Source organism: Notothenia rossii (assembly GCF_949606895.1).
Source record: "Notothenia rossii genome assembly, chromosome: 7".
Lineage (NCBI taxonomy): Eukaryota > Metazoa > Chordata > Actinopteri > Perciformes > Nototheniidae > Notothenia > Notothenia rossii.
Genome location: NC_136905.1, coordinates 82,540,949 through 82,567,073, shown reverse-complemented (window position 1 = coordinate 82,567,073; position 26,125 = coordinate 82,540,949). Strand labels below are relative to the sequence as shown.

Genomic DNA, 26,125 nt, shown 5'->3' with positions numbered 1-26,125 from the left:
GTGTGAAGAACATCCTCCAAAACAAACAAATGGACTCCTGAAGCAGCTTGGAGACGGTAGTAACATAATTCCTTCCTGTAAAGTTGTCTAAAGTTTTTAGTATTTTGCAAATAACTTTGGTGTTTCAGACGGTGGGAATTTCGTGTATCCACCTTCAACCGCTGAAAACAGTGGGGGAGGGGGGCATTGCCAGATTAGAAGAGCGGTGTAATTAAGTGGTGACCAATCACATTACGCCAACCCCCTACGTCACTAAAATCTCATCCAATCATGATTGTTTCTTCAATCAACCCAATTTACAGAATAGCAATCTTTTTTTTTTTAACAATAAACTAACACAAAATATTCACTAAAGGGATTGGACCAATAGATAAAAAGCAATGTCTGGGGAAAATATGTTGTTTTTTTTCATTGCTAGTTTTCTGAAAAGTTCATTTTAAATATGGAAAATTGGGCATTCGCTTCTGCTATCTTTTGGGAAATTAAGAATAAATATTCAAACAATAACATACAGTTAGTAAAATGAACGGCTAAATGTATATTTTGGTGTATTTCCTTTCACTAATCTAAAATACGACACACGATAGTAATTTAATAAGCTTGCCTTGCCTTCACAGCCAGCTGCTGTCGAGGTTCCTGTCATGTGATTTCTACCTCACTTCCTCTGCTGCTTTTTTTCATTATCAGTCCAGCCATAAAGCCAGGGTTCGCCTCTCATTACCATCATTGAGAACTAAATCTGCATGTGACAAAGAACCAAAATGATTTGTTGCCTACTTTCCTGTTATCTTATAGGTAATGGGAATTATTCTCCGGATGAACTTGTTTTTATATTCAAGCATTAACTAGGTATTTTCTCTCTTTTTGCAGGTGTTCCTCTGGGAGTTCAGGTCCACCAGTCTCCCTCTGCAGTCATCAGAGAGGCTGGAGAAGACGTGCAGCTTTTCTGCACTCACGGACACACTGAGTACAGAGTGATGCTGTGGTACCAGCAGCCCCCCGGGGACAAGGCTCTGGAACTCATTGGATATGGATATTCACAGTCCACAAACGACAGCGCGGAACAACGGTTTAGAAAACATTTTAAATTAGCTGGAGATTTGAGTCAGGATAAAATAAAAAATGGTTCGCTTTCCATAAAGAATCTAAAAGCACTTGAACACACCGCCACCTACTACTGTGCAGCCAGGATGGCACAGTACATCAAACACCTATCTATCCCTCACAAAAACTTCTCCAAACCCCCCACTCTCTGAAAGTAGGTTAAAGAGTCAAATGTCTCCCTGTGATCATGAGAGGTCTCATGCAGTTCAGGAAAAGGCAGACTGAATGATAGAAAGTGTTTCAGCTTATTCTCTGATTTCTCTACATCACTTCCTGTCCCTCCTCCTGATCCACAAAGCTGAGAGACTGAGCTGCTTCTTCTCATTCAACATGAAGCCATCTCAATGCATCGTTTCCATCATCACCGTCTTCTGGGTTAAAGGTATTGCACATTAATAAAGCCATTTTGTCTTACTTAGGCACAAGTTCACCAGTCAAGGTGAAAGATACCAAAGCTCTTGATTTTCCAGTAAATGCAACAGCTCCAAGTGCCAGATAACTAAATGGCATCTTGATCTCTTTCCAGGAGTTTCCCTCAGTAATGACAAAGTGTTTCAGACTCCCTCTGAACTGATAAAGGAACCAAACGGTGAAGCCACGCTGAGTCTGGAGCATCAGATCCAGAGCTACAACACTATTCTGTGGTATCAGCGCTCAGCAGGAGACACGTCTCTGAAGCTCATCGCCTACATGTATTATGGAAATGCTAACGTGGAGCCGTCGTTCAAAAGCCACTTTAACGTGAGTGGAAATGGAGAGAAAAGAGTTTATCTCCACCTCCTGAAGCTGGGACACCCTGAACACAGCGCAGAGTATTTTGGAGCGGCACGTATACACAGTCATAAAGACAGTGAGGCTCTCAGACAAAAACCAGCTGGAGGATCCAGAAGATAACAAACCACTCAAATCATGTGACTTCTCTTAAACTTGACATTACATAGAGATAGTTTACACCAATTACATGTATACAAAGTAGGGATGGGAACGATTTATCGAATATTCGAAATTATTCAGGTATTTGAATATGAGTTATGAATATGTATATTTTTTTTTTTGGGAGGGGTGCCTAAGTTGATTACATATTATCAAATGGAATAATTCAATGTATACGTGCCATAGCTAAGTGTGTTAGGTCTAAAGGTGTGTTTTGCTCCGCTCACCGGTCCCTCACAGCGGGCAGAGCTGCAGGTGCTGATCTATCTCTCGCGTCCGGTTATACTTCACTCGCGTTTATGTCCAAATCCATCAGATCTAGCTAGTTCTAGCTAATGCTATGGCTGCTGCCCCTCCCTACATGCAGATCACGCAGACTCAAACCTCATCTTATGCCCAGATTCCAGCTGAGAGGGTCTTCTCTACAGCTGGCCTGATTGTGAATTGTCTCTCCCCTGAGTAGACATGCTCATATTCTTAAAAAAGAATGAGTATTGAATAGCTGCATTCTGTTATAGGCCCTGTTATAGGTTGTTGATCTCTGTTGTCACGGGTTACGTTACCCTAACCCGTTATGTTGTTCATGTTTGATCCCTCTTTCATTTAAAAACCAAGTTATGTTTTAAGCATGGAAGCTGTAGCCCTATAGCTGTCAACTGTTCAAACTGTGATCACCAGTTCAATACATTTGACAAATTCGACTTGATTTCTATACTTATTTGAATGTATTTATTTTTTGTCAACATTTTTCCCACATTTTTTTTTTTTATAGGATATGTAGATGTCGGTTAACCGTTTTTTTGGGGGTCGAATATTCAAATATACATTTGCTTTCAAATTCCCATCCCAGGCTAGTTCATATAAAGACTTTATCAACAACACCTTAGAGCAGGGTCCTGATTCAACCAACAGGTGGAGGCACAGCACATGGTGTGCAGCTTTTATCATGGGGGGGATGTGGTGATAAATCAACCCACAAACTCACACTAACCCAGCCCCCTCCCTCTTCACCCAGAGACTTGTTTTTCTCAGAGAAATACTTTTCATCACGCCAGTGCCAGACCATGTCTTCACCTCTGCAGATCTTTGTTTTCTTCTGTTTTTACTGTAAGATGATTATCTCACACGTTGTAATGAATTACATAAATGTAGCAACTAAATATAATTAACATTTTATAACATTTCCATCAATGACATTTACAATTTTCTTTCTCCACAGGTCAGGTGAGCGCTGTTACATTTCAACCATCTCCTGCTCAGATAGTGACGGAGAGCACTGAGGTCCAGATTAAATGCAGCCATGACGATTCTGCCCTTAACTTAATGCTCTGGTATCAGCAGAGAAAAGACAGTCTCTCTATGACCCTCATTGGGTATGGATATGCAAACAGCGAGCAAACCTATGAGGGTCAGTTTGAAAAATCGTTTGAGCTGCTGAGGAAAGAAGACGCGCTGAAAGGAGCTCTGATTATACGATCAGCAAACCTGTCACACTCGGCTGTGTATTTCTGCGCTGCCAGTACACAGTGATGTGGTGAATGCCTCTCCCTCACCAAAACCCTCGTCTCTTTCCTGAACACCAGATCTGTGTATTTCCACAGGAGGCGGCGTCTCTACACACCATCAGAGGCAGCAGTGTTTCTCCTGCTACAGCACAACCCTGAAGGATGTCTCCAGCTGTGATAGCATTTCTCCTCTTCTTGCTTTCATGTAAAGAAATGACTTCAAAAACAGCTATTTATAAGAATGGTTTTATTTTAGGTGGCTACTGTATTAACTCTATTTTCAATATGTTTGTCCACAGATCAAGCTGAGGGTGTGGAGTTTGAGCCGTCTCATCCCAGAATAGTCAACGACGAATCCAGGGAAGAAATTAAATGCAGTCATAATGATAACAATCTAGATGTCATGCTCTGGTACCAACAAACAGAGAAAGGTCTGATGAATTTGATTGGACATACCATCAACGTTGGCAGTGACCCTATCTATGAGAAGGAGTTTGAAAAGCGGTTTGAGATAACAAGAGAAGACAAGCTGAGAGGAGCTCTGATTATTCAAAGTCTAAATCCATCAGACTCGGCTGTGTATTTCTGCGCTGCCAGTACACAGTGATGTGGTTTAATGCCACTCCCTCACTAAAAACCCTGCTCCCTTTTTCTCATGTTCCAAAGCTGAAAGGCAGACTGAATTACCGTTCTGACATTACACAGACACAGGATTTTAAATTCAAAATAATGTTGTTCCTCACAGTCAATTCTTAAATGATCAAGTTCTTATGATTGAACGTGTTTCAGACATTTTACCAACATGAAGTTTCTCAATATATACTCTTTAAAAGAGTCCTAATAACCCAGAATTAGGACAGGAAAAACTGCAGAAACCGTTCATGTGAGGAGTCGGAAAAAAACATGAGAAAAAAAACTGTTAATCTTCAAATAAATTCTCAGAACAAAAATTGTTATTTTTCCAATAAATTCAGGGACGCCTAACAGTAAAATAAACTAGAGAAGATAACATTCAAAGCTTTTTAGACCTTTAAAACTCAGTGAGCAAAAATAACAGAGCCAAGATGAGCAAGTTATATCATAGCTATAGTCAAGTTAGCCTTTGAAATGTTACCCATAACAATGCCATGACCGTTGGTTAGCTTAGCCAAACGTAGCTAGCTCATGCAAAGGCACAAATCAAACAAATAAACTCACAATAAACAAAGAAGCCATAACCTGTTAGTAAAACTGACAACCAATGTTGATGAGTCCACAACTATTAACGTTTCTACTAAACTAAGGGCCCAGTGGCGTAAACCAGTGTATATATAAGCCAACCAAGTGTAGTAACTGTTAGATAGCTTAGCAAAACAGACCTAGCAAGGGAGGGCACAAAGGCAAAACATTAACTCAACATAAACATGTTGGCACAAACGGCTAATTATTTCCTTAGTGATGTGAAATTGTGCTTATGTCAAGGACAGAAAATGTAAAAAAGTATAAAGAGGACAGAAGTAGAATATTAAAACTTCAAGCAACCGTTGGTGTCAGGATAACCGTTAAGTCAACAAGCCGTTAATGTACCACAAAACTAAGGGACCCCAAACAGAAGGTTTAGATCACTTTTAATTAACATTAGTTGAGATACACATAGGCTATTGTAATCTATCTAATTAAATATGTAAGAAACCAAATAGCAGCTAGTACAAAGACAAGGAGGAAGTCTGAAGTCCACTGTTAGCTAGCCCAACGTTAGCCTCTTAACCGTTAGCTTAGCATTACCAATTTTAATGTTGTAACCGTTAGTTAGCTTAGCCAAACATAATTAGCTTATGAAAGAACCCAAAGTCAACACATTAACTCACAAATTACATATGAGCACAAGCTGCAAAGTGTTTAGTGAGGTGACATTGTGATTTCTGGAGTAAATGATAACACATTTTAAAGAATCTTGAGAAGTAGAATATTAAAACGTCATACAACAGTTGGTGTTAAAACCGTTGAACCGTTATTTCCACAAAACGAAGGGACACCAACACGGTAACGTTAGCTAGCTTAGATTACAGTTTAATAAACGTTAGTAAAGATACACTGGGCTACCGTCAACTAAGCAGTTACCTCTGGGAGCATCATAAAAGCAGCCTACCAACAAAAGTAAAATAGCCTCTTCCCTGAAGTTCACTGTTGAACTAAAGCTATCCCAACGTCAGACTAACTGTTAGCTAAACTACCAGAGTAAGTCAAACACCATTAGTTAGCTTAGCCAAACATTGCTAGCCGGCTAAGGTAGGGTGACCAGACGTCCCCGTTTTCCGGGGACAGTCCCCGTTTGTATTGGCCTGTCCCCGGTTGAAACTGTCCCCGGAAATGTCCCCGTTTTTTAATATACGTTAAAAACACATAGCAAGGTGAAGTAAAACGCTTCATGTCAGGAAACACTGGGTAAACAGACTGTGCTCAAGCCAGCCCCCACTTCGGAAAACACAGTCAAGCCAGCCCCCACTTCGGAAAACACAGTCAAGCCAGCCCGCACGTTGTATTGCGGTGCGCAAATATCCGATGCATTATGGAAGATGCCTGTAAAAACTGCCTTCAAAATAAAAGCGTTTACTTTATAAAAGCTTTTGAAATATGTACAATATAATGTGATCAATAATCATTTAAAACAAACTATGTATAACTACCACATTATAACTGAGTGAATGTAAAATGTAACTATACAGTTATGAAGACATATCTGACATTTCCACTGGGTGACTAATTTCAATTGATGTTGACACCATCTCACAACACTCCTAAAATAACTTTACTTTCTGAAGCACAATTTAAAATGTATGCTGTTTAAAATCTCAAATTAGATCTATTGTCCATCTATATTTTGATTATTATTTAATGAAAACCGTCCAAAATCAAAGAGTCATTCGAAGTCAATCAAGTACTTATTTCACTTCAGGGTGATAGCAGGAGACCCCATCTAGTCAATCAGAGAAAATCAGGACAATCTGATGTAGAGTTTCGAAATAAAAGACCTTTGTAGTCTCATATATGAGCTATCATCCCTCTGTTTATAGATAAGAATAAAACAAAAACTATCCAGTATCAAAGACTTATTTCACTTCAGGGTGATAGCAGGAGACCCCATCTAGTCACTCAGAAAGAATCTGGACAATCTGATGTACAGTTTCAAAATAAAAGACCTTGGAAGTCTCATATATGAGCTATCTTCCTTCTGTTTGTATCCAACAGTTCAAATGTTCGAATGACATTAAACCAGAATTGTCCCCCTTTTTTCTTAAACAGTGAAGAAAATTTGATATGTTGATGATATATATTGACTGCAAAACTCAAAATGTCCCCGGTTTTAATTTTGAAAATCTGGTCACCTTAGGCTAAGGGCACAACTCACAATATGCCTGTTAGCACAAGCAGCAGTTGCTTACCTTTGTGAAGTGAAGATTCAGAGAGAAGTGCACCTAGAGTCCAAAGCAGCCAAAATCATGACAGAAAAATTCGGTGTTGGTGTGAAGAACATCCTCCAAAACAAACAAATGGACTCCTGAAGCAGCATGGAGACGGTAGTAACATAATTCCTTCCTGTAAAGTTGTCTAAAGTTTTTAGTATTTTGCAAATAACTTTGGTGTTTCGGACGGTGGGAATTTCGTGTATCCACCTTCAACCGCTGAAAACAGTGTGTGTGTGGGGGGGGGGGGGCATTGCTAGATTAGAAGAGCGGTGTAATTAAGTGTCGAAATCTCAAATGGACCAGAACATGAAAGAAAAGTCAAGCTGTACCTGAAACCCCACAAAGCTAAGGTGTTCATATAAGTGAGCAGGTGTCAGCAGTGGCGTTTTCTCCTGGAGGCCAAGGGAAGCCAGGCTTCCCCTGTTTTTTCGGATTGTAGTTATAATTTTAATAAATAAATAAAAACACTTCGTTTAGTTCCGGAAATTCTTTGTTGTGTGTTGCTGCCGGCCCGTCTCTCCCCCATTCTCATTGAGTATTTTACAAAGAGTGAAACAGCGCCCCTCTAGATGTTATGGTGAAACAGTAGATTGCACTCTCTGTTGCGAGAGGAGGCCAGCCGAAATTTGCTTCCCTTGGTGAAAAAAAATGGAGGGATTGACCAATCAGATGAGGCTCACGTCATGCCCCTGCCAACCTGTGATTGGTCAGGGCCATGCCAAGGGATGCCAGAGGTGGCTGGCTTCCCTTGCCTCACAATCCAATCAAATCGCATCAACTTAGTGGTGCAGTGACGCGTCCCAAAAAGCGGAAGTAAGCTGCGCCCGGTTTCCCTCAACAAAATAGCAATGGGATTTCTCCACAGGGTTTTGGAAAATAGCTCGAAAAAAGGTCAGTGGAAAACGAACCTGTTAGGTAAATGCACGTTTTGTTCAGTCGGATAATATCCACATGTCTACCCTACTTTTATAATTTTCGAATCATAAATCTAATCAATAGAAGATAGATAGCGTCACTGCACCACTCTTACCGCCGTTAGAAAGTAGCAAGCAACTGAAGCAAGTGCAATTATGGAGGGTGGAGATTTGGAGTATTTAATCAAAAATAATTGTACTAAACTTCCGCTGCAGCAGCAACAACAAATACAATCTGATGACAGGCCAATGCCCAAACTGGAGCTGTGTACAGCGAGGAACAAAGGAGCGAACCGGACGTAAAACGTTAAAGGTCTCCTGATTTAGTTTGTGAATGAATGCTTATTAGAGTTTCGGCTGGAGAGTGCGTGCGGACCTGTCGGTTAGATAACAGGCGTGTGTAAGTCCTGCATCTGTATGATACAAATGTGTGTAAAATGATGCCGGGCGCTGTAATCACTCATCTGGTTACCTTATTACATTGACCACCACACCCCCCCACCCCAAAAGAAAGGACGTATTATTGGCTTCCCCTAATTTTTTCCCCACGCCACGCTACTGGGTGTCAGTGTGGTAAAGATCTCTGGTCCTACTCAGTATTTTAGTCCGACTGACCTTCATCTGTGTCAATCTCTGCTTTAGTGTCTGTTATTTTATTTTATTTTATTCTGTGTGACAGGATCAAAGTGTTGTGAAGAGATTGTCATACACTGACCTCTTCAGGGTTCATGAGGGATTACACTTAGAATACAAATACAAATCACCTTGAGCTTTTCAAAAGTCAGGATGTGTCAAAGTCAATATTTACTACAGAGGAAAAAAAGACCGTCGCTATTAAGCAGTGTTTTGGTCAGCCAGCAGTCCAAACATCAACATTATTACTAATAATTCATGTCACTCCAACCTTACAAACGTTTCCAATTAATTTTCTGTCAATCCACTTATTGATTATTGGATTTTTAGCAATACTAAATTGTTGGCTTGCTTGATTTTTAATTTAACATGTTACATGTACACTGAGATAAGTCTGAATAAGCTGCAATTCATATTTACATAATACTGTATGGACATCTGTAGAACAATATCACATCTCACAATTAAGAATATATAAAACAAATATAACCAATGTTTGCACAACACACATTTTAAAAGAGTAAATATACTATCATGATTTAATGTAATGCAATGTTTAACTTAAAGTGTTTTATAGGGAGCAAATATTAAATACAAATACCAACAACTCAATTCAGAAGGACATATTTGAGTCCCCTAAAATTAGTTGGCATGTTTCAGATTCACGTTATAAGCACAAAATAAATCAACTTAAGTACTAAATGTGTACTATTACTTTGAGGGGATTATTTGTTAGTGAGGAATAAATAGCTTTCATGTCACTCTGAGACATTGTTCACATTGCTCTTTTTAAGGCAGAAAAAGGATCCACGACTCCAGCCTCACATCTGAGTGTGTGTCTCAGTGAAGTGTCTCTGACGCTGCAGGGTGAAGAGGTGGGCAGCAGAGACGTCCCTCCCTCTGAACACAAACACCTCTCTCCCTTCTCCTTCCTCCCTCTTCTTTTCTTAGCTGTCACAGAAATAGCAGCAGTAGAGACACACACACAAAAACACACACACACTCGCACCACACAGAGAGATGGAGGCTGAGATATGGAGGCGCTGGGGGGAGGGAGGGGGGAGAGAAGCAGAGAGACTTCAGGTTTTTGTCTGATGCTTTTTCACCGTGGGGACAGGGGGCCACGGTGATACAATCCTATAGAGCCGCTGTACAAAAACCTCCTCCGTTAACAGCCCCTGTGTTCGTGCTGCAGGCTCCCTGTGGGGGGGGGGAGGACGGATATCAAGGGTTCAAACTCACTGCACACTTTGGCAGTCAAAACACAATTCATGTGGACAAAATCTGCAGAAGAAATAGTTTTAAAATGATCTTATTATTTATATGTGGAGCATTTGGATGCCTCTCTTTCTCGTCTCGACAGAAACCTTGAACTTTAGGACATTATGAATCCTGTCCTGCATGTCTGAGCCTTCCTCCTCCTCTGGATTATCACTCTGAGTCTCAACGGGCTGATTCTGGAGAGTTTGGAGACTTTTTGGTCGAGGAGACTCTCAGTGTGACTCTGGAACTGAAGCTTACTTTGGAAAGGGAACGAAAGTCACAGTTTTAGGTAAGTAGCTTCTCTCCCTGCTTCAGTGTCATGCTACAAACGTAACATCGTTTTAATGTTGCTGTGAAAGTGAAGGAAAATACTGTTGTTGTGAAAGAGTCTATATATTGACCTGAAGGGAGAACACTGTGAGCTACACTGATCCTGCTTACTTTGGACAAGGAACCAAACTCACAGTTTTAGGTAAATATTTCACTAACACTGTGTTTTGATAAATGTCACATTTCCTTAAAATATTCATTCAAACAGATTTATCAGTAAAGATAGTTCTAGAGAAAGACTTGAGAGTTTCATGCTCAGTATTTTAGCACTGTGACTCTGGAAACGAGGCCTATTTTGGAAAAGGAACCAAACTCACAGTTTTAGGTAAATATTTCACTTTTATTCTACTATAAAATCAACATTGCTTCAAAGACTCAACAGAAGTATCGGTGAAAAAAAGACGAAGATAGTTCTGGTAGAGAAAGACCTGAGAGTTTCATGCTCAGTGTTTCTGCACTGTGACAATGCAAACGAGGCTTACTTTGGGAAAGGAACCAAACTGACGGTTTTGGGTAAGTCGATGATCGCTCAAATGTAGCTAACTAAATGTGTAAAGCTTTATGTGGTGCGTGAAGACACTTAATACGTGAAGTTGTGCTCAGAGCTTTTTGATATCAAGCTTCAGCTCTGTGCCAATTACGAAGCCTATTTCGGACAGGGAACCAAACTGACTGTCCTCGGTGAGTAAGAGCTCTGCGTTTATTCTCATTAATTCACCTGCAAGAGAAATGAAACGTGCTAAAGCAGGGATGTTTTTACAGCGTTAACAAAACATAAAACTGTTTTTCTCAACAACCAGACTAGTGTGGAGAAAAGGTTGGTTTTAGGATTTAAAATAAAACCCAATAAAGTAGGTTTAAAAGCAACTAAAAGCAACATTTTAAAAAAAAAGTGTTGTGCAGTTTTGAGCACGGATCAGGTTCACTGTGACTGGTGTGGGTGAAGCTTACTTCGGTGGAGGAACTAAGCTAACTGTTTTAGGTAAGAACTCTTTTTTTTAAAAGAAATTTCAAACACTTAAGTCTCGTTTAAGTTTTTTGTTCTGAAATGTTAAGCCTTATTTCGTCCAAGGAACAAAACTGACTTTGTAAGTTAACATAAAGTCTAACAGGGTGGTAAAAGAAATGACTGTAATGCGTTCAACGTGTTAAAACAGGCTGTGGTAATAAAAGAAAGTTATTATAATAGACACAAAAAGCAGAGTTTCGAGCGGTTTTAGACACGGACCAGGTTCACTGTGACTCTGGTGGTGGAGAAGCTTCCTTCGGTGGAGGGACTAAGCTAACGGTTTTAGGTAAGACTCAACACAAATTCTAATAAGAAATATTTTTGTCTTAAGTTATAGCTTACTATTTGTGTTTTTTAAGCTTAAATATTAACGTAAAAACCGACCGCTCTAGTAACATAAAGTCTGAACGGGTTATTGAGAGGTTCCTAAAATAATATTGTAAAGAAAACCGGCTGCAGTTGTTGGTGAAAAGGTACGTTGCATTTATTACAAAACTAAAAGCAACGTTTCTAAATAAAAGCAGCAGGTCGTGCAGTTTTAGACACGGATCAGGTTCACTGTGACTGGTGCTTCAGAGGCTTACTTCGGTGGAGGAACTAAGCTAACCGTTGTAGGTAAGAAATGACATTTAAAAAAGGTTAGTGTGTCCAAAAGTGTAGCTCAAATCGTTTTGTTCTTTGGTTTAAACACGAACGGAAAACATCATTTCAGTCGAGAAACCAACGTCTACTCATATCAATTCTTATAGCATTGTTTTGAGAGGTTTGTCTTAAACTCCTTGTAAAGAAAATAGGCTGTGGTTTGAAAAGTAAGTGGCCTAACAAAGGCCACTTACTTTTCAAACCACAAAAAATATTTTTAAAGTAACGCAGCATGTGGAGCAGTTTTAGACACTGATCGGGTTCACTGTGACTCAGAGCTCAGAGGCTTACTTCGGTGGAGGAACTAAGCTAACAGTTCTCGGTAAGAACATGTTAAAACTTTATTAAATATTTGTCAGTTTTACTTGAATTGAGTTTACATTTGTTCCGTATCTTTGCACTGTGACAATGCAAACAAGGCTTTCTTTGGGGTGAAGGAAGTCAAGAATGGTTCCATTTTCCTTTGCAAAGCTTTGATTCAGGATCGATTCTTAAGGAAACGTAATGTAATTCTGTTAATAGATCATTAAATAGTGTTAAGATATGATGTTGTGAAGACGTTTCTGACACTGCAAAGAAACTCTAAGGTTCGAAACAGACTAGTCACCAATGTGTTATACTACTAGATCAAATAAACAAAACATATCCACGGAAAGCATGGATAGGTGATAAAAAGCGACAAGAAGTCCCGAAGGTTTGGACTTTGTTGCAAAATATGAAATGTTTGCATGACAGAGAGAGACGTAAGTAGTTATTAAGTGAAAGAGAGAGAGGCAGAGAGGCAGCAGGGAGAGTTTTTGTGACAGTGGAAAGTCTCTGTGCTCATACTCCGAGGCTTACTTTGGAGCTGGGACTAAACTCACTGTTTTAGGTAAGAAACGCTGCAGGAGAAACGTCTCTCAGAGCAGGAGGAATACTTTATTTGCTGAAAGAAAGTAAGACAAATGTAAAAAATATGTTTTAAAACTTGTCTTTGGTCGTAGGAAATGAAGTATTCTGCTTTTAAAAAGTGCGAAAAGACGTTATGGTGGAAGTTTGTGCCACGCTGTCTTTGTTGAGCAGTAAAACAGCACAGCAGTAAATCTCCTGGCTGAGCTCCAGATTATTTCTCTCACAGCGACTTCTGATCAGCTCTGAGTTCAGCCAGGAGCTTTCTCTGGAGCTAAACTCACCGTTTTAGAGGATATATAACAACTAGTCAGCACCAAGTTGTTTCTTACTTTCAGGCTGTAAAAATAACTTAAATCAGGAACTAAACGATGTCAAGTTAAATGAAGTATCTATTGTACTTGAATGTGTGCATAATGGTTTAAGTAACTGGGAAAACAGCGCAGACAGTAGCGAGGCTTCAGCGCAGCAGTTTTCCTGAAGCCTTGTTTCAGTGTGAACAACTACGACCCTGCTTACTTTGGCAGAGGCACCAAACTCACAGTGCTGGGTAAGAACTATTATAACAATCTTTCATATTCATGTTTATTATCTGGGCTTTTCTTAACTAAGATCTGAGTATTATAGTTCAGGGTTGTTTTAATGTCTTGTTTGCTAATTTTCTGCAGCAGCGTTGTGTTGCTTTGAGTCAAAACTGCAAAAGAAAATGTAAAAATGTGAGATAAATCTATTCCCTCTTAAGTAAGAAGTAAGAAGAAGATTTTTTAGCTTTAAAAGTGGGTTTTAGACATTTTCTCAGTTACTAACCAGATGGATAACGTAGTTTTCCCTTCCATGCATCAAAACGTGAAAGACAATGGAGTCTATAAGTAAGGTCATGTAATATAATGATGTACTGCTCAGTGTAGAACCTAAAAAAGCCCCAAAACAATCAAAAGTTGGAGGTAAATTCAGCCGCTGTCAGTTTTTAACATGTGAGTCAGCGCTGTGCTCCGGCTCTTACCCTGCTGAATTTGGAGAAGGAACCAAACTAACTGTACTTGGTAAGATTACTTTATATGTAATTAATAGTGGAAAGCGTATTTTGCTATAAAAAAACAACCGAAAAATAAGTGTTATTTTAGACGTTGGCAGTTTTTGACATGTCAGTGAGCGGTGTGCTCAAACGCATATCCTGCTGAATTTGGAGAAGGAACTAAACTAACTGTACTTGGTAAGATCTCTGCAATAACTTTAAGAAACAACAAAATATATGAAGAAAAACTAAGTTTAATTCTGTAACCTGTCGGGTTTTATGTGACATTTCTGTTAAGTGTCTCTTTGTCTTCTTGCATTAAGATTTTGTATCTAATACGCAGCTTTCATTTTGTGATTTCTGTCCATGTGCATCTGTTTTATAATCGTTAGTGCGATAGAGACTTCTTAATATTTGAAGTTGTTGGATTGTTAAGCACCTGCCCAAAGACTGCACATAGAATCAGCCGTTAGCTAAATCTGAAACCTGTTATTCCTGTTTGTTTAATAATGCATTTACAACATTCTCTGCAACATTTAGCTTATTGTATTTATTTGTTGACATGTAAAATAAGATAAGATGAACCTTTATTAATCCCCGAGGGGAAATTCAGTTGTTCAAAGCAGCAACAGGGTAAGCGTGAAAAAACAGGACAGCAAAGATTCACACAGATTAATAAAATCAAAAATCAAGAAAATCAAGAAAAAAATTAAAAGACTATGAAATAGGAGATGAGTAAAAATAAGAGTAAAATAACTGTCAGCATATATACATATTAGGTCATCTAAGTTATAAAGTACGTATATAGTTAATATGTATATTGTTGACTTCATCCGGATCAATTGCACATCGGTGATAATCTTGCACTATTCTATTCTTTTTTTAATTTGTTTTATTGTTTTATATATTTATGTTGCATTGTTGGAGGAGCTTGGGACTTAGAGATTAGATTGTCATATCACTGAAGCTACTGTTCATATGAAGCCTTTGAATCTTGAGTAAATGGGGTTTTCTATTTTCTATTCTGTTTTGACATCATGTATGAGGGTTTTCACTCTGTGGCTCTAAGTATGCTTTTATTGTCTCGTGCTTTTACATTCCTTTCTTCTTGTCCTATCGGTTTGGTCTAAATGTATTTACGCTGCTTTTTTATATTGATGTACAGCACTTGGGTCAACTCTGTTGTTTTTAAATGTGCCATAGAAATGAAGTTGGATTGGAATAAAGTCATCATTTCATTACTTTTTCCTTTGTCTCTGCAGAACCAGGCCATGATGTCTCTGTACCGACAGTCACAGTGTTCCCTCCGTCAGCAAAGGAGTGCAGGAACCAGAAAGACCGTAAGAGGAAGAAGACCCTGGTGTGTGTGGCCAGCGGATTCTACCCGGACCACGTCAGTGTGTCCTGGCAGGTGGGCGAGGGGGCCGTCAGCAGCGGGGTGGCCACCGACAGCAGCGCCCTGCGGCAAGACAAGACCTACAAGATCAGCAGCAGGCTGAGGGTCTCGGCCTCAGACTGGTTCACACCGGACCGGAAGTTCACCTGCAGGGTCAGCTTCTTCAACGGGTCACAAACCAGCCACCATGAAGGCTGGGTGGAGGGGGTCCAAGGTGAGGCATTCAAGTACTAAAAGGAATGAGTTTTTAGTATAAGGACATCCTCTGTCCCGTCCAATCAGACGGAGAACGAAGCGATATACAAACAGTTTGATCCCAGCAGCTATTGCACAAATTAAAAAAATCATAGGAGCGTCACACAGATGCCTATTTATTTATTTATCTAGGCCTAATTATGAATTTTGAATGTCCCTGTTTGTACGAGTGTTTTTCTTTTTAAACATTTTTAAATAATTTCAGATTAGACGGAGCAGGGTGTACTTTTATTAGAGATGTGTCTGTGTTTGTCTTTAGAGCGTGTCAGGATGGATCCCTTGTCTTTTTATCTGCAAACTAAATCTACCTACGGGTACAAATAAAGAACCTGAACCTGAACCTAATCCATGTTGTTCTTCTTTCAGGTACGCAGGTAGCCATGACCAGAGGTAAATATACTGTAGCTCATTCAGTGCTTTCAGAAACACAAATATACAAGTGCGTCACTTTGTGTGTACAGAGTGGTGGGGGCATCAGGGGGTCACATCGTTACAAAAAGATCTCATATGGTCTTCAACAATATAAGGCAATGTGATGGGGGGTGGGGGGTGTTTGAGGTCAGAGTACATGGTTACTAAGATCAGGGGAAAAACAGGAAACTCAACAAACAAACTAAAAAGGAATAAATGAGAGGTTAAATCCTTTTGTAACTAATGCACACTGACTGGTTTGGATTCTTTTAAGTGAACATATCGACATTATATTTGTTGTGTTGAGTATCTTTGTTGATCAATTTAATGTAAGAAATATTCAAAGTTACTGATCAGTGCATGCATGAGTGAGCCGGGGGGGGGGGGAGGGGGGGTTCTTTGAAGTTGAGGACATTGCACTTTATTTATTCTTTAGTAACATTGCATTTTACGTCTTCCTATTTTTGCACATTTCTTAAAGCTTTTTAATTTGTAAGTCAAAATTTCTTTGTGCAATGTTTTTACAACAGTTTGTTTTTTATTGTTGAAGTTTTTAATTGTTCCTGTGAGGGTCTAAGGACAGAGAGTCTGTAAGGAATTGTGAGGAATTAAATGTGAAACAAATAGCAACAAAATAAGCCTTCTCTCCAAAAGTGTAAATGACACACATGCAGTAGGCTAGTACTCATGTATAATATCAACCATAGTGCATATATGTCTCTTCTTCATGTCTCTAAATATCTAAATGTTCCTTCAGAGAAATACTTGAAGACGACCCAGGCGGCCAAACTGTCGTACGTTGTGTTCATCGTGAAGAGCAGCGTGTACGGCGCCGGCGTGGCCTTCCTGCTGTGGAGGCTGCAGGTTGGTTCACTTCTGAATGAATCAAACAGGCTTTCCATTACGTGAATGAATGTAACTTAAAAACACTCCTCCTGTCTGTGTGCTGCAGGGATCAGCGGGGAAGCAGAACAACTGAGAGCCGAGGCCGGAGGAAATAGATCCAGGGCATCAGTAATGCTTCTGTAAATCAAACGGTGTGAGAACATTGAAGTGATATAACCACAGGTCTGTCTGTCTGCATGCCTTTCTTCCCATTCAACCCATATTCCTGTTAAAGCTAAATATGACATTGAAATACTTCAACATTATAAATTGTTCTTATACTGATTCTGTGTTTGTGTATCGCTTGTTCGCTTAATTTTCTCATCAATAAAACTCTTTCATCCAATCAATCAGGTGCTTTCATTTCTCTATAAGACTGTTATTACATGACTCATTAAGGCGCACCATGAAGTGACATGTGGCTGAAATCACAATATGGACCAGTGCGATATACAAATGGCAGGTAGCACAATGTACACACATATCGTAGGAGCACAGAAACAGTGTTCAAATTCTGCTTTTACAGATTTATGTTGGATGTGCGTACCTGGCAAAGGAATGTTATGAGTGTCAAAGGAATGTTTTAATGTAAATACATTCGCACAATAAAAGCTAAATATGTGTTTGTTACGTCCCAACTAGGGGAAGAGGAAAGCAACATACACCAGTTGGAATTGGTAATAATTATAAATAGTTTTATTGTATAAGAGATAGAGAAGAATGGAAGGCCTGAACAAACTAAAGGGCCAAAAGGGCGTGGGGTCAACGGGCAACCAACAAAGGAAGGACTCTAATAACGGAGCCTACTTACATACAAAGAAATAGATACTAAAGAAATAAATAGCAACAAAACAACCCATCAGCAAAAATACCATTTTTAATGAAGTAATTTGAAGATACAGACTTAAAAAACAATCACACAATAATAATTGTTTATATTTATCAATAATAATGAGTTATAATTAAATAATTATCAACCCTCCACGATCATGTCTCAGATTGCAATAAAAACAATTGCAATGCGTACTTTGTTCCAGTGCTCAGGAAGTTTCCAGAGAGTAAAACGTTATTTATATTCAGTGTATCTCTAAACAGGTATGCGTAATGTCATAACGGTGGATTTAAATACACAAAATAACACAGATACTTTCGGCAGTTGACCTAAATGATTGATTTGATATAAACGTCTCTCACTGATCGTCACTTTTTCCACAGAAGTATTTTTAGCTGCTCGCCTCTTTTCTGAGAAGTCGCTCGTCTCTCAGCGACATCAGGTGGAAACATCTCGTCTGGTCTGAGAGGGGACTGACTCCAGTGACATTTGATCATATGTCATTGTTTGTTTTATTTATACATTTTAAGGAGTTCATCTGACATTATTCAAGTTGATGAAGTGAAGTTGGTGAGACTCTACAGACAAAGAAGAAAGTTTATTTGTGCAAAGGTCAATTTTAAGATTAATTTGAAGGTTGAAATAATATAATAAGTATATTTCTGACAAAATGTTCACCAAACAAATTGCTTCCACTACAGATATAAGTAACACCGCATACAAGCTGATATTTTGGGCAATTTCTTTTAAAAATCCACATTTAGGAGTTTATTTTATTAACTTTGTCTGTTTGTGTCAGCAGATTTCTCCTAAATTCACCAAAGGTCAGCATCACATAATGCCTCATTAGCATATTTAAACATAACATGTCAGAAAACTTGTATAATAAAAAAGAATGGTGGTAATGTCAGTAATGAAGTGAGGAAGGTTCATGGTGATGATATATCTGAAGCGGTTTACATTCTCTCGATAAACAAAGACGTTTTTCATTCAGTTCAAACAGTGTCAGTATGACAGGAAGTGTGTGTGCGTGTGTGTGTGTGTGTGTGTGTGTGTGTGTGTGTGTGTGTGTGTGTGTGTGCGGTGCAGCAGGTGGAGGTGTTGTTGTGCAGAGAGCAGAGACAGGAAGTGGTCACAGAGCAGCAGATCTGAAACCTCCGTCTGCAGGAACACACAGCTGCACTTCCTGTGTAACTGAACACACACAGCTCCATCAGGCTGCTTTAGAAAACAGCTGTTCATGTCCTCTGCTGCACACACATGTAGGTTATTATATAGAGCACGTTTAAAAGCACAAGTTAGAGTGAGCAGCACGACATCCTGTAGAGCCCATGTGTCAAACTCGAGGCCCGGGGGCCAAACCAGGCCCTTGGTGGATTTAATTTCGGCCCGCAGGATAATTTTAAATTCCTATTAGATCTGGCCCGCCGGTGTATTGCACGCACACCTTCACTCCATCCTGAGGGTCTCCTCAGCTCAGAGCCTGAGCCCAAACATTGATGACCTTGCACCCCAAGATGAGATGCCAAGTATCTGAGCTAGCATCACAGAGCAGCACACTGACTTTAATGGATGTTTCCTTCTGCACTTTCTCTCTCACGACAACAGGGCATGTTTGGTTTCTCTTTGAGGGAAATAGTTTTGTTGAAGATGTTGTTGGCCTGTGGGAAAATGTAATCATAAGAAATGACTCTGGAGAAGCTGCAGACAGAGCCATAAGAAATGAATCAACTGATTATTTAATGTTTAATGTTGTTTTTATAGGCAATCATTGAAGCTTTGTTAGTTCCAGGTTTAATATGTGCAATAAGTTCATTTGAATAAGTTTTGCAATAAACATTGAACCAGTCCGGCCCTCGACTAGTACACATTTTTTAATGTTGGCCCACTGTGTATTTGAGTTAGACACCCCTGCTGTAGGGAGTCAAATGAAATAAAAAAACAGAACCATGTTGGATACATGTATGAAGAATGAAATCATAATCAAATAATATAAAATACTAGAATGTTAAAAGCACTAAGAGGAAACAAAATCCCAAAATATATAGGTTTTAATTTATTTGGTAGAGAATGAGAGGATGCAGATTCAACTCTAAAGTATGACTGAATGCTTCTCTAATCAATAGTGGTGGAGGAAGTATTAACGTTTTTTACTCGAGTAAAAGGTAGTATAATGACTCTGCTACAAATTGAAGTGTGCAAGTAACTCAAGTTATATAAGTGTTGTAGGTCTCGGTGAAGGTGGTCTTGACTACACCACTAGTAAAAAGTACCATGTTTGCCTCTGATATTAGAAGAAGTATAAAGTAGCAGCAGAAGTGAGCAGTGTGAAGTATACCCGACTAAATACTTAGTTACTTTTCAACCTGTAAATATAGACTTTGTCAGTTAAAACCACAACACACAAACGTTCTATTTTCTCCGAGTGTTTCTTTAAAAAAAACATTCTAGTGATCACTGGAGTCACAATCAGGAAAGTGTGTGTGTGTGTGTGTGTGTGTGTGTGTGTGTGTGTCCTCAACAGAAACTTCTAACATCTGTCAGCTGATCATCCTCTCGCTGCTGCAAATACTCATCTTTAGTCCTTTATGATCTGCTTTCATCATCCAAGTTCACCTTAAGATCGCTCTCATCACATAAACAACAAAGCCTCCAACAACACCAAACTTACCTTTACTTTCTATACACACATAAATATATCTATATATAAAACTAATACGTGCTGTTTTACGAGTAGCTTCTTACATTAAGTGACATGAAGTGTTTTTCAAACTTTTCCTGAAACCTTGGTAAGAAATACGTTTTTGAAAGTGTCTTTTGATATTTTACGAATAACATATCTGCAAACAAATAGTATCAAAAACATGCTCACGTCATGCCATGTGTAATATGAACGTATATGAACTGTCTTTTTTGTTATTTGATCTGTGGTAACATGTGGAAGTAAAGTCTTACCTTACCAAAGCTTCTGTTGGTTGATAGATCCTCAAACTATGAGCTCTCTAATGAATGAAAAACAGCCTGAACGCTCTGAGAGAAATTCATTTGTCCATTTAATCATCAGTGTGCCTCACCAGCTGCCTGATGGTCCTGACACACCTGGAGGTGAGGAAACACACCTGAGCTGCTGATGATCTGAGGAGAGGACTCTCATAGATACTCTGCTACAAGTCAAAGTACTGCATTTTAAATCCAACTTAAGTCATGTGCAAAAGTTTTAGCTTCAGAATAAATGTAATGTACCAAGTGTGCTAATTTCCGAATAACATATATGATTTTTTTTTTATATTAAAAAGATTCCTTTACTACATTAAGGCCCAGATACACCGGCCCGAAATCGGCTGTAAATGGGAGTCAGGCCGAACATGAGCGTGGGCACGCCCTATTCGGAGTGGTGTGCGCCGCACCGTCGGGTCTTTTCTGCCTTTACAAAGTAGCCGGAATTGAAGAATACTCAAGTACCTTAAAAGTGTACTTAAGTTCAGTACCTATTAAAGTAAAAATACTCTCCACCATGGCTGATATTTAAGTAAAAAGGAGAACATGCGAGAGAAAAACATGGCATAAAAACATATGATACATTAAAACACCAGCATGCGTCAGTAAATACACTTGAAATATATTAAGGTAAATCATGTAATCTAAAAAATGTCATTTATTAATTTGCAAGTAACAAACGTAAATAACTATATGACTTACTTTGTCACGTTGAGCGCCCCCTTGTGTTGCCAACAGGAACATCACGCCACACATGAACACAAACCAGCGGGAGTTTTTATCAAAATATTATTTTATAATCAAATAATTACATAAAAATAAAACATCACGGAGAAAAAACAAGCCGTTATCAGTGAAACTTAAAAAAAGAGCTGTGGTCAAAACAACAGACAGCTGGGAGGGAATACATGTAATAATTCTCTAGAAAACAGAGAACATGCGGAGTGAATAACTTATTTCAGAGAGGAGGAAAGTTTCAACAGACTTTTACATTTACACACATTTAATTTAAAGCCACATTTTGTTATTTAATTATTAAAAATGTATGTCCTGCTGAGGGTTTTGCACCTACGTATATGAGACTCTACTTAATGGAATACCAGATTTATGAATGGAACGGTATATTTGGAAAGAATAAAAACAAGGAAGATGATGATTGTGCAAACTGTGATATAAATACTATGTGACTCCAAATAACAAATAATAAAAGGTAAGATTTAAGGCTTTTTTTATAGTCAGTGTTTTTGCAGCAGTGCACGAACAGACTCCCTGAACTTTGAAAACAGTAATCCGTCCCTTCTTCTCCTCTCATGTGATCCGCGTTAGCTGCAGATAGCAGTGTTTCGTTAAGTCCCTTTTGGCAGAAGTTCAGTGTTTTTAAAAAGCAGTCCTCCCCTCCTCTTCATCCCTCAGTGTTTCTCTACCAGAGCTTCCCCCCCCTCGTCTTCTTCAGCGAGTGGCGGGTGCAGCTGGCGCAGCAGAAGCTTGAGTAATACAAGTTGGAGCAGAGTCGGGCGTAGACGATCAGATCGCAGTTAGCGAGATCCGGCTGGTCCACACACTCCGGAGGGACGTCCTCATCTGCAGCGGAGACAGAGACGTTTAGCTCGATGGACATCTCTGATATAGTCATTGTGTGTCAAAGTCAAAGTCAACTTTATTGTCAATCTCAAAATATGTTTGTACACACAGAAAGATCGAAATACTGTTTCCCACAGTCCCGAGGTAGACTGCAAAGACTGACACAGATTTTATAAGAGAGGTTAGCTTCAGATGGTGCAGACAACCATAACAACTGGAGGATAGGCAGTTATGGAAAGTGTATTTTGGGTTTTCTCATCCTTACATGAAGTCAACAATATTTACAGTGAACAATCAAAACTATGAACACTGAAGGCCCTCCACAAAAAGATCTGCATCGTCAATTCATATCACACCCTCTGTTCTTAGTGATTATATTGTCTGGTTTTTCTGGTGTTTTGTTTTTGTTGTTTTTCGTGTATCTTGTACGGCGACCTTGAGAGCCTTGATAGGCGCCTTTATTAATAAATGTATTATTATATTGAATTACTGATAAAAGGAAGAGTATTTTTTCTACAATTTCTTTCGCCATGTTTGGTGTTTAGAGATGTCCCGATCCGATCACGTGATCGGGGATCGGAGCCGATCACGTGATTTTCAAAAGATCGGAATCGGGAGGAAAAAAATCGGGGATCGGGATTTCTTTTTTTTTTAAATTTTGTATTCAATGTTACAAAACAAAAATGACCATGTTCAAGTCTTAAAGTCATCCTGAGGCCTTAGTTTTGGTTTCAAATTACACAACATCATGTATGTGTTGCTTCTTTGGGGCTTGTTTTCATAGACCTGCTTATTTCTCTCAAATCTGGCATCACAGTGGGCGCAGTGTCTAATTGTAGCAGTAAGCTAACGAGTACTGAAAGCTTTATTTTGTTTTGATCCAATGCTGCACAACTGAACTGATCCAATGCTGCTGTGAAAGAAAGAAGCTATATCCATGTTGGATAGAATATCCAATTTAAATAAAAAAATAACCTTAAGGGACAACTTGAATGCTTTTTTTTCTCTTAATGCATTGCATAAAGATCGGATCGGGAAAAATCGGTATCGACAAATTGTCAAAATCAAATGTTCGGAATCGGATCGGGAGCAAAAAAAGGTGATCGGGACATCCCTAGTGTTTAGGGCTTACCGTTCCACCGCATCATCCTCATCTTCACGTTTATATTTATAAAGAACATAGCCTCCAACATTACAAAAAAATCTTTATCTCTTCATACAAAGTTTCATAAATCACAGACAGAACGTTGTGTGGTGTTCTGCAAAGTCAATTAGGAATCTAAGCCAGACCAGATCATTGTTTTCATGTAGTTTTTTGTTTGTTTGTTCTCCTGCATGGCATAACAAACAAGCAAGGGTTGTTTATCCCTTATCTGTGGGGCGGAGTGACGCAGTGGGCTGTGCGTTTGATCAACAGATCAAGGGGAGGTTTGGGGAACTCCAGTTCGAAACCCGCTTCCGCCGCCACTCAGCAGGCCGTTGTGTGCTTGGTCAGGACACCTCACCCACTGCTCCTGTGGGTACTGTCCACAGTACATGTATGATATTAATGTTTACTTGTCAAGCGCCTCGATGGCTTTGAGGTGTGAAGATGGGCGGTGTGGCGCAGTGGGCTTTGCATTGGTCAAGGGGGGCGAAACACTTCACCTGAATTTGCTACATGACCATTACATGTACGTATGTCTGGTATGTATGTGTAATGTGTATCTGTAAAGCGCTTTGGGTCATGGAAAAAGTGTTATAATAAATATAAGTAATTATTATTATCCAGGAAGTCTTGTTTAGTATGACGTGGTGGAGAGAAACCAAGACACTTTGTCTTTGTGGCAGCGGGGTGTGGTTAGGGCGCCGGCTGCTGGAGTGAAGGGAGGGGCTCGCCCGGAGGCCAGACAGCTGATCGGAATCAGGTAATCAGTGACTGAATAAAAGCATGTCGTAACCTGGTTCTGGTCTGTCTTGCAGTATAGACGGGATCCTGGAAGGTCGCCAAAGGACTTGCGAAGGTTCCCACACGGGCAACGTTTTGAGACCCGTGAATACTTGGTGTCGGTGCTAATAAACGCCTGTGTTCAACCTAAACCCTGCTCTTTCCGTCCCTCTCTGAACCCTGTGTGAGCGGAGAGGCTCACAGTCTCCAAGTGAAATATAAATATATAAATATATTCTCTCTGAGCATGAATGCAATCTGACCGAGTATAATTTCCCCTGAAAGAAAATGGTTTTGTGTATCTTCTAATATTAAGAAAGACTTCATCAACACTTCATATATTTGTCACTGTATTCAATATTTCCATGTCTTAGTTGTATTGTATGTTGCATTGTTGGAGGGGCTTTAGTGCACGTGGCAATAAACCCTGAACCTTGAACAAAGCTGTGTTTTGTAAACGTATATCATGCCCATATAAACGGGTCGCGTCCTGACCTTGCTGCGTGTGTTTGGTGACCTTGACCTCGGCCTTGGCGCTCACAGAGTAGATGCCGGTGTAGGCGTTGCAGGTGTAGGTTCCCTCGTCTGCAGGCGTCACGCTGTTCAGGATCAAACTGCCGTCAGACGACTTCAGGACGAGACGGCCGTCCGGACGCACCGGGACGCCGTTTCTGGAGAGGGAGGAGAGGAGAATATGAGGAGGAGTTATTTCTGGGTTCCCAGCTAAAAAAACAAACTGTTATTTAACCCTCAAATTGTGCTAAAAAGGGGCAAGCTTCTGCATCTCACATTCCACATCTTTATAAAAGATTATGAGGGTTCATGTGGTAACAGCATATTTAACTTGGAACATCATTTCACACACAAAAAACGTCTACCTCATTAAAATCATATTTTTATTTTGTTGAAACACTTGCAATCAGAGATGTCCCGATTCGATGACGTGATCGGGGATCGGAGCCGATCACGTGATTTTCGAAAGATCGGAATCGGGAGGAAAAAAATCGGGGATCGGGATTCTTTTTTTTTTTTTTTTTTAAATACTTTTTTTTTAAATGTTGTATTCAATGTTACAAAACAAAAATGACCATGTTCAAGTCTTAAAGTCATCCTGAGGCCTTAGTTTTGGTTTCAAATGACACAACATCACGTATGTGTTGCTTCTTTGGGGCTTGTTTTCATAGACCTGCTTATTTCTCTCAGAGCTGGCAACAGAGTGGGCAGGGCGCAGTGTCTAATTGTAGCAGTAAGCTAACGAGTACTGATAAGCTTTATTTTGTTTTGATCCAATGCTGCACAACTGAACTGATCCAATGCTGCTGTGAAAGAAAGAAGCTATATCCATGTTGGATAGAATATCCAATTTAAATAAAAAAATCACCTTAAGGGACAACTTGAATGCTTTTTTTCTTTTTTTTCTCTTAATGCATTGCATAAAGATCGGATCGGGAAAAATCGGTATCGGCAAATTGTCAAAATCAAATGATCGGAATCGGATCGGGAGCAAAAAAAGGTGATCGGGACATCCCTACTTGCAATAGTCGTATCAATCATTTTATATATGTTTAGTACCTGCACAGAAGACAACATAACCTCATGCAGGATAAAGCTTCTCCTTTCTTGGGTGTTTATAACTGTATTTATAATTATTGAACTGTCTGATCATTCAAATATTCAATAAACTAAGTCAATCACACATTTGAGGAAAATTAAAGATACAGTTAAAAATAAGTTATTTTGGAGAACAAAATAAGGTCACATGAATATCTTCCAAATAAAGTATCTTAGGTTTCCAGCTTCTATTGTTGGGGCCACACATTGAACTTATAGGATCATTATTATAAATAACGTGAGTTCTCACCGGGACCAGCCGATGTTCACGTTGTCCCCGGAGACGACGCAGGGCAGCAGAGCCGTGCTGCCTTCAGGGACCTGGATGTTGTTCGGAGCCGTGGTGATCTTCAGGTCCGCTGGACAGAAAAACACAACGAGGAAATCAAATACACATTTTTATGATGGTTGTTTTCCCCCTACCCAGAGTCTGTGTTCATGAGACACCGATGTACTGCCCTCTGCTGGGGATTGAGTGGAATTGTAACAATAATAAACACCTGAACGTAGGAGATAATATCATCCGAGTTTAGTTTATTTAAGTAGGT

The 26,125-nt window shown here is 39.5% G+C and overlaps 1 protein-coding gene, 1 long non-coding RNA gene and 1 gene segment (V, D, J or C); 2 read left to right on the top strand and 1 right to left on the bottom strand.

Annotated features, from left to right (window-relative positions):
* Window positions 1-3,038: 3,038 nt before the first annotated feature.
* On the top strand, window positions 3,039-7,194 carry LOC307046949. Its single transcript, XR_013810297.1, has 4 exons — window positions 3,039-3,144; window positions 3,257-3,747; window positions 3,842-5,810; window positions 6,919-7,194. It is a non-coding gene; the product is annotated as an uncharacterized lncRNA (long non-coding RNA).
* A 7,525-nt stretch (window positions 7,195-14,719) lies between these two features.
* LOC307046503 (immunoglobulin lambda constant 2-like) lies at window positions 14,720-16,723 on the top strand. The segment is given in 5 exons: window positions 14,720-14,750; window positions 14,945-15,292; window positions 15,700-15,723; window positions 16,502-16,608; window positions 16,697-16,723.
* Window positions 16,724-21,098: 4,375 nt separating this feature from the next.
* Window positions 21,099-26,125, bottom strand: part of paplna (papilin a, proteoglycan-like sulfated glycoprotein) — a 49,643-nt gene continuing 44,616 nt past the window's right edge. The window contains exons 26-28 of the mRNA XM_079691813.1: window positions 25,828-25,936; window positions 24,462-24,637; window positions 21,099-22,039 (exon numbers count right to left, since the gene is read on the bottom strand). Of these exons, the coding sequence (XP_079547939.1) occupies window positions 21,879-22,039; window positions 24,462-24,637; window positions 25,828-25,936 (446 nt within the window). The 3' untranslated portion in view covers window positions 21,099-21,878. The remainder of the gene's footprint in view (window positions 22,040-24,461; window positions 24,638-25,827; window positions 25,937-26,125) is intronic.